The sequence below is a fragment of the Diabrotica virgifera genome, chromosome 1 (genome assembly GCF_917563875.1).
Source record: "Diabrotica virgifera virgifera chromosome 1, PGI_DIABVI_V3a".
Taxonomy (NCBI): Eukaryota; Metazoa; Arthropoda; class Insecta; order Coleoptera; family Chrysomelidae; genus Diabrotica; species Diabrotica virgifera.
In genome coordinates, this window is record NC_065443.1 from 257,807,085 (window position 1) to 257,816,688 (window position 9,604).

General features: G+C 33.9%; 1 protein-coding gene across 1 annotated transcript; it reads left to right on the plus strand.

Moving 5' to 3' along the window:
* Nucleotides 1–7,687: 7,687 nt before the first annotated feature.
* On the plus strand, nt 7,688–8,032 carry LOC126893344 (protein FAM200A-like). The gene has a single exon (XM_050663426.1). It carries the CDS (start codon nt 7,688–7,690, stop codon nt 8,030–8,032), a length of 345 nt encoding a protein of 114 aa, XP_050519383.1.
* Nucleotides 8,033–9,604: the final 1,572 nt, after the last annotated feature.

A 9,604-nucleotide genomic window follows, 5' to 3' on the forward strand; every position in this document is an offset into this window, starting at 1 on the left:
ATTACTATTTCATGATTCACCCTGTCAAATGCTTTGGCAAAATCAGCATATATGGAGTCAACTTGGTTACCCGATTCCAAAGAATCAACAATGAAGTTTGAATACAAAATGAGATTTGTACAAGTAGACTTCTTCTGAGAGAAACCATGTTGTTGACCGACAATTAAATTTTTACAGTCGTAGGTTAACATCTGGTTAACAAAAAAAATCAAGCAACTTCGGTAGTTCAGACTGCAAACAAACCGCCCTGTAATTTTCAACATTATTATTTTTACCAGATTTAAAAATGGGGTTCAAAAAACTCACTTTCCAAAAATCAGGAAATGTAGAAGAAGTTAATGACATATTGAATAATAACTGAATAGGTTTTGCAAGAGTGAATAAACATTTTTTAATAAAATACATTGGTATGCCATCCGGACCCGCTGTCTGTTTCCACGGATTATTCTGTATCTTATCAATAATATCCTTAACACTAATTAAATAAGTATTAACATCAACATTATTTTCGTACTTAAAATCAGGAACCTGATTTATTTTTTCATTGTTGTAGACAGTAGAAAAGAACCCAGCAAATAAATTAACAATATCTAAACCATTTTCACTAGTTTCATTACCATAGCACATACTCGATGGTAGAACATGAGAGTTGCGTTTATTATTGATATATTTCCAGAAAGAACAAGAATTTTGAAAAATGTTAGCCTCAATTTCTATCACATGACGCCTTTGTAAATACTTGCTAAGCTCTTTACACTGTTCCCTGAGACCGGAAAAAAGAAGATAGCTCTCATCATCGCCAGCCATCTTAAATTTTTTATGTGCTTTTTTCTTCTCATATATTAAATGTTTTAACTCTGATGTAAACCATTTGGGATAAGTGGATGTTTTAATTTTTTTAGTGGTATAAACAACTCGATTAAATAAAATAAAATATCATAAAAATCTATAACCATGTCATTAATGCTTCTGTTAAGAAATAATAAATTCCAGTCAACTTCTGCTAAATAATAATTTAAAGCAACGTAATCCCCATTTCTAAAGTCAATAGTATATTATTCAACGAGCATGTAATGATGGCTATTACTCACGATGATGAAGTTTGCGACACGAGCCGTTGGCGAGTGTCGTAATTCATCAGAGTGAGTAATAGCCATTACATGCAAGTAGAATACTATACCTTTTCTACGACCTTTTTTATTTGGATTAGTAGAAAAATATAATTATCAACTACTAACATTATTTAAAACGAAATATTTTATTTTTCATAAGAAAATATATTTTATATAACTCTGGCAACACTGTTAGAATTAGACTCGTTGAGTTTATGAAACAATAAACAGTTGTCATTATGTCATGGAATGGCGGTGGCTTTTAAAAATAAGACATATTTTAAGGAAATTACATGAAAAAGAACGTGTGCTCTCAATAAAAATTTATAGTACAATCAACAGTAAGTAAAACAAAATTCATTTATATAAATTTCATATCCGTAAGTCCTTTTACGAAATTAATACCGATTGTTTATTGTTTACCTTTTATAACGTCAATCTTAAAATGTCAAATGTTGAAATTTAAACGTAAACAATATACTAACCCATTGTTAAAGTTAAAAATCCTTTAAACATTTTTCAAATTTAGTTTTCATATAAATTACAATGAATATTTTATTAAATAAACAAGTTTAAGTAATTTTATTTGTAATAATAGGTATATTGTATATTAAAAGTGCCATGCACCACTTGAATCTAACTTCAACCCGTGAGTAATGACCCGCGAGTAACTTCAGCCCGTGAGTAATGAATTATTACTCACGGGTAAAGTAATGGGTGTTATTATCTATTCAAAAATAGCGAATAATGAGTATATTATTAAACGGTCGTAGAAAAAAAAGTATTCTTCATAATTAAGAACAGATTCATTTAAATCAACAATTACGTCAAAATTGACAGGCGTATGATGAAATCCCTCCTCAAACAACGGATCCAGAGGTATAGAAACAAATATATCAGGAATGCTAAAGTTTACTCCACGGTTGTTAGACATTTACTACGGTTGCCTATACCGAATAATCAATGAACATTAAGGCCGCGATTACGTCATGAGAGTACAGTAATTTGAATCGTAATATGATTAATCGGTCGATCGGATAGCTCAGTGCGACTAGCGGCTGACCCGCACTTCGCTTCGACGAGAGGTACGTGAGTTCAAGCCCAAGCCAGGCCATCGGAAAAACAAAAAGGCTAACGCGTCAGTATAAAATTCTAAATATGAATCTGGCGCTTAATCTGGAATATGCGGGCATCTGATCGACCTATGAGGGAGCAGTACGGCAAGAGATAAGGGCTTGCGGCTCGGTGAAACTCCCCCATAGATCCCTACCGAAGGGCGTTGACGCCTAAGAACGGTGTATACATACAATATGATTAATCGGTATTTTTATGTCTTTCATGTATGGAAAATAGTAAATATAGTTATGAAATAAAGATGTTTAGTGGATTATAATACCTAACTATGGAAACTGTTGATATTTGGGTAGTTTGGTACTTAAAATTGATCAGGACCGATTGTTCACGTTTATCCAACGGTTGAGCAAGATTCACAGAAATCTAGGACTTCAATCTCCATTCTATACTGAAAATTTGCCGCTTATACTGAATTTCCATCAATACTGAATTAACCATTGGATACATACCATCCTTAGAGGTCAGCTAGGATTAGGTGAATTAGAATTACTTGTATAATTTATTGTAAAATTTTAAATAATAGGTAATAAAGGCCACACTATAGCCTGTATCTGGAATTTTAAAATTTCATCAACAATACGTTGTATGTTTGTACAATTCAATCACATTTTAACATTGTAACATACCTTATAAATATATATTTTTATTTAAGCTCCTACAATAGGTACGGTTTACAACTAACTATAGTAATAAATAACTTTTCATGGATAATTCAAAATAAGTTTTTAATGGAAACAACACCAAAATATCAAATGCAAAAATATAAAGTAAACTAGGATAATAAGATAAATAATAACACAAATAAATAAATCTGAACACAAATGATACACAGACATACACAATAATACATAATATTCAATGATCGAAGATCATTTAAAAATATGGGCTTGTGTACTCTTGTGACGTAAGTCAAACATTTAAGTCTTCCCCACCACAGTCGAACTAGACAACCGTACTAAATGTCTAATAAGCGTGAGTGTACTCCATAGATCTAATAACAGGCAGATTAGGCAATGTCCGAAAAATAGCGTAACGCGGAGCAGTTCGGGTCGGTGATCTATCTATCTCTCTCTACCGCTCTCGGCGCTGAGCTTTCTCTCTCTAGCATATGATGGCCGCCGCCTCTGTTTCTGTGTCGTTCCATTACTCCCACCTCTTGGTAGATACGCTCACATTCGTACGACAAACAAAAACAAAGATAGCTAGACCACCGTACTTGATATTGGCGTTACACCCCGATGCAGTGAGTGGCATATAACTAGCCTGATCTAGCCTTTATTGGCGAAATACTTACAGAAGAAAATGAAATAATGAACAGATGGAGAGAATATTTCCAAGAAATGCTACAAACTCACTGCTATCACGAAGATAACAATGTGACTATGGCGAACCAAAGAATAGAAGATGACAATATAGACCCTATAACCATAAATGAACTGCAAGAAGCTATTGCAGAAATGAAAAACGGAAAAGCACCAGGGTATGACAGCATAACCAGTGAAATGATAAAAAATAATGGGACAAAATACAACACACTTATTATTAATAATAACACTGTTAAGCACTGTCATGAAAATATACGAAAAAATACTGAACAAAAGAATAATCGAAAAAATTGATAGCACACTCGAGGAATCATAAAGAGGTTTTAGAAGAGGTAGAAGCACCCAGGATCATATATTTACAATCAACCAAATAAGGTAGGTGTGCGCCACTGGCGAGAACTGCCGTTCTCTGGTAATGTATTGTCGCCCTAGATCAGCGGCCGGGGAACCGGGGTAAATTACCCCAAATGGGGTAAAAATGAAATTTTTGGGGGTAAAAATGAAACTTTTGTGAGTAAAAAGTATACATATATGTATTTTTAATTTACTATTTTATAAACCTGTTAGTATTTTTTTTTCAACTTTAACAATATACGCCCGATCTCATAATACCTAAAGTTAAAAGAGGCTTTAATCAGTATATTGAATTAGTTAAAGCCTGGTTTAATTTAAAGTCTCCTTTAACTTTACACAAATAGATGACAAGGGTACAATAAAACCACAGTGTGTTGTATGTATGAAGTTACTGACTTCAGAATCTTTCAAAAGAAGTCAATTGAAGAAACATTTAGATAACTTCCATATAGCCATTTCAGCATCCTTATGCATCATCAGTGAAGCTTATGCAGTCACAACTCTGAAAGGAACATAAACAATCTGCCTTATTTAAGGCAATCCATCGCAATGCAATGAACCCACCTTTTGAGACGCAATTCAGCGACATCTCTCGTATTACGAGGAAACGAAAAGCCCCAGATGCAAAGTTTACTACCTTTTAAACAATTAAATAATTGAAATAAAAATGTAATAAACAATATTTTAAATCTAAGACTTTTCGTTAATAAACTGATTTCTGGCTGCATCCCATATCTCCGGATTCTACAATATACAACCACAAGAGACGACGAAAATAGGAGAAAGCAAATAGAGGGCACTTAGGCCACGCATTTACCTTCTCTTCGTCTAGGAAAAGGACCGAAAGACAGTTTCTAAATACTCAAAAACTGAGTAAAAATGAAAAAGATCAAGGCAGGTTTTGTTTATATTCGATTCAGAGTTGGACCACCATCTCCATATAGCCATTTCAGCATCCTTATGCATCATCAGTGAAGCTAATGCAGTCACAACTCTGAAAGGAACATAAACAATCTGCCTTATTTAAGACAATCCATCGCAATGCAATGAACCCACCTTTTGAGACGCAATTCAGCGGCATCTCTCGTATTACGAGAAAACGAAAAGCCCCAGATGCAAAGTTTACTACCTTTTAAACAATTAAATAATTGAAATAAAAATGTAATAAACAATATTTTAAATCTAAGACTTTTCGTTAATAAACTGCTTTCTGGCTGCATCCCATATCTCCGGATTCTACAATATATAATCACAAGAGACGACGAAAATAGGAGAAAGCAAATAGAGGATACTTATGCCACGTATTTACCTTCTCTTCGTCTAGGAAAAGGACCGAAAGACAGTTTCTAAATACTCAAAAACTGAGTAAAAATGAAAAAGATGAAAAAGATCAAGGCAGGTTTTGTTTATATTCGATTCAGAGTTGGACCACCATCTCCATATAGCCATTTCAGCATCCTTATGCATCATCAGTGAAGCTTATGCAGTCACTTAAGGATGCTGAAATGGCTATATGGAGATGGTGGTCCAACTCTGAATCGAATATAAACAAAACCTGCCTTGATCTTTTTCATCTTTTTCATTTTTACTCAGTTTTTGAGTATTTAGAAACTGTCTTTCGGTCCTTTTCCTAGACGAAGAGAAGGTAAATGCGTGGCCTAAGTGTCCTCTATTTGCTTTCTCCTATTTTCGTCGTCTCTTGTGATTGTATATTGTAGAATCCGGAGATATGGGATGCAGCCAGAAAGCAGTTTATTAACGAAAAGTCTTAGATTTAAAATATTGTTTATTACATTTTTATTGCAATTATTTAATTGTTTAAAAGGTAGTAAACTTTGCATCTGGGGCTTTTCGTTTCCTCGTAATACGAGAGATGTCGCTGAATTGCGTCTCAAAAGATGGGTTCATTGCATTGCGATGGATTGCCTTAAATAAGGTAGATTGCTTATGTTCCTTTCAGAGTTGTGACTGCATAAGCTTCACTGATGATGCATAAGGATGCTGAAATGGCTATATGGAGATGGTGGTCCAACTCTGAAACGAATATAAACAAAACCTGCCTTGATCTTTTTCATCTTTTTCATTTTAACTCAGTTTTTGAGTATTTAGAAACTGTCTTTCGGTCCTTTTCCTAGACGAAGAGAAGGTAAATACGTGGCCTAAGTGTCCTCTATTTGCTTTCTCCTATTTTCGTCGTCTCTTGTGATTGTATATTGTAGAATCCGGAGATATGGGATGCAGCCAGAAAGCAGTTTATTAACGAAAAGTCTTAGATTTAAAATATTGTTTATTACATTTTTATTTCATGTTGTTCTGAAGCTATTTTCTTGTGGCATTTTTACAATTTTAACTATTTATAATGGGAAATAAGCCACAATATTATTAAAAATGAATTTTATTAATGTTTCTACGCCCAAATCGGGTGCCGTTGTCAAAATACAAAATACTAAGAAGTCTTAGATTTAAAATATTGTTTATTACATTTTTATTTCAATTATTTAATTGTTTAAAAGGTAGTAAACTTTGCATCTGGGGCTTTTCGTTTCCTCGTAATTAGAAATATCTGTTAAAAGAGAAAGACTGAATAGCAACTTGTTTGGTACATTTGATCAGCGTTCAGCATCAAGGGCTAGCTTTGAAGTAGCCTGGTTGATTGCTCGAAATAAGAAACCATACACTCTTGGTGAAGATTTGGTTAAACCAGCTGCTGTAAAAATGGCAGAGATTATGTGTGGTCAAAAAGAAGCGAAGAAACTGAATGCAGTGCCCTTGTCTGCGAGAATTGTGAAAGAACGAATTTCTATATTAGCAGAAAATGTGAAGGAACAGGTTATTTTAGCATTAAAACAGGCTAAATATTTTGCTATTCAGTTTGATGAGACAACTGATTTTAGTAGCAATTAACAGCTAATGGTATATGTTCGCTACAAAGGTGCAGATAATTTTGAAGAGGAATTGCTGTTTTGTTCTCCTCTCGAGTTAAGATCTCGTGGAATTGATGTCTACAATAAAGTAAATAAATACTTCAATGCGCAAAGTTTTAAATGGGAAAACTGTATTTCTGTATCTTTGGATGGAGCTCTAGCTACGCTTGGTCATATTAATGGTTTTTCGGTTTTCGTAAAAAAAAATAACCCAAATATTGAAGTTACTCACTGTATGATATGATCCATCCCTAGGCCCTTATGGTCAAATATTCAGAACCTACACTGGAAGTCGTCATGCATGATGTCATCAAGATTGTAAATTTTATCAAGGGACATGCACTAAACACGCGGCTATTTCGTGAATTGTCAGGACGGAGAAGTAAGATGGCTCTCTCGCGGAAATGTACTAAATCGAGTGTGGACTCTCAAAACTAAAGTCGACATTTTTATGGTTGATCAAAAAATTATTCTCGCAGATAAGTTTAAAAACTCTTCCTGAGTTGCATATCTCACATATTTAGCGGACATTTTTGAGAGTATAAATATACGAGTATTAAACAAAGAATTGCAAAGAAAGAAAATTAATATCATCTCAGCGAGAGAAATAGTGTAAGCGTTTGGATTAAAGCTGCAATATTGGAGACAGAAAGTAGAACAGAACAAGATAGCTTCTTTTTCAAGGTTAGCTTTGTTTTTGAAAGATTGCGAAAATATTACTTTTGCTGACATCAAGGATACAATTGTGACACATCATATCAAACTCGGATTACTTTCCAGATCTTGATACACGTACTGTCAGTTGGATTGTAGATCCTTGTATAAATGTGAAATTGCTATGATACCAGAAGAACCTTCCGGTTTGGCAGAAGCTATTCTTGAACATCGATCTAATACTGAAGCAAGTATTCAATTTGAGAGTAAACCAAATCTGTCGTCTTTTTGGATGTCAAAAGCTGCAAAGGCTTTCAAAATTACACATGAAGAGACGGTTAAAAAATTACTGCCATTTGGGACAACATATTTGTACGAACAAGGCTTTTCCACTCTAATGAACATAAAAACGAAGAACAGAAATCGATTAAACGCCGAAGACTGTATTCAAATCGGTCTTACATCAAAAAGTCCCAATTTGGAAGCAATTGTATCGAACATGAAACAACATCATTTCTCCAAAACGTGAAGGAAGAATGTTGTCAATTATTCTTTTTTTTTTCTAATTTTTCAATTCTAATTTTTGTTTGTACCATCATTATTATTATTATAATTTGTTACAGTACCCCAAATTGTCAACCCTCAATTGTAACCCAATGGGATTCAAATTGTTATACATATTACTATTATTACCGTTATGTATCACTAGGTATTACATTGATAAATTGAATAAATGGTGTCTAAATTAAATTTTTAGTTATTGTTTTCTTTTCAAAATTATCAGGGAGGGCTGTAATATGAAAGATGCTAAAAAGAAGCGATTTCGTTTTTTTTTGCTCTTCGCCATGGGGTAATATCAACTTACACAAAAATATTTTGGGGTAATGATTAAAAAAGTTCCCCGACCGCTGCCCTAGATAGTCTAGTCGCAACATAGGGGGTACCGGGTACCGTAGGCACTTTTAGCTCGCCGCGATGGTGGTATTATAGGTTTTTTGGTTCGCTGAATCCAATGGAAGTGGTCTGGAAGCCCAAATGTGGTACGTTTATTAACGAATTATGGTAAAATTAGGTATTTTCCAGGAATTATTAGAAGCACTGTAAATAAATTGATAGTGTTAAGGTCTTCTCTAGTGTATTTTTGGTCGCTGAATCGAATGCGACTAGTCGCAATTACTAAAAATATGTTCTTATTTTGTTAACAACAAAATAATTGTTTATTCGCCGAAAAGCTCGAAATGCGCTATCTACATCAAGTTTGTAGTCTTTTTCACAGTATTTTTATACGCTAAATCGATTGTCACTAGTCGTGATAGCTTAAACCACGTTCCGACTTCGTTATTAATAAATTATTGCAAAAATAATGGTTTACTCACGGTTTTTGCTCTAAATTTTAAAAAACCACCTGAAATGACATGAAATTTGGCGTGCACGTAGCTAACATGTCAAACAAAACAAGTGATATTGTGCCGATGTGTGCTTTTACCATGGGGGTGAGTTTCACCCCTTTTCGGGGGTGAAAAAAGATACCTTTAAAGAAAGTCCGGAATTGGATAAACTGATTAATTCTAAGCAACTTTTGTTCTATACAGTTTTTCACTAAGTCAATACTTTTCGAGTTATTTGCGAGTGAATATGTTCATTTTTCAACAAAAAAAAAATCAAATAACTCGAAAAGTATTGACTTAGTGAAAAAACTGTATGGAACAAAAGTTGCTTAGAATCAATCAGTTTATCCACTTCCAGACTTATTTTAAAGGTTTCTTTTTTCACCCCCGAAAAGGGGTGAAACTCACCCTCAGGGTAAAATCAGACATCGGCACAATATCACGTGTTTTGTTTGACATGTTAGCTACGTGTGTGCCAAATTTCATGTTAATCCAGGTGGTTTTCTTAAAATCTAGAGCAAAAATCGTGAGTGAACGTACTATAAACCGTTATTTTTGCAATAATTTATTAATAACAAAGTCGGCACGTGGTTTAAGCTATCATGACTAGTGGCCATCGATTTAGCGTATAAAAATACTATGAAAAAGACTACAAACTTGCTGTATTTGTAAAATACACGCTTGCTGTATGTAAAAGTGCATTTCGAGCTTTT

Bases quoted from the DNA above. Each gene is read 5' to 3' on its own strand.
- LOC126893344 (XM_050663426.1), top strand. From the start codon at position 7,688: ATGATACCAGAAGAACCTTCCGGTTTGGCAGAAGCTATTCTTGAACAT.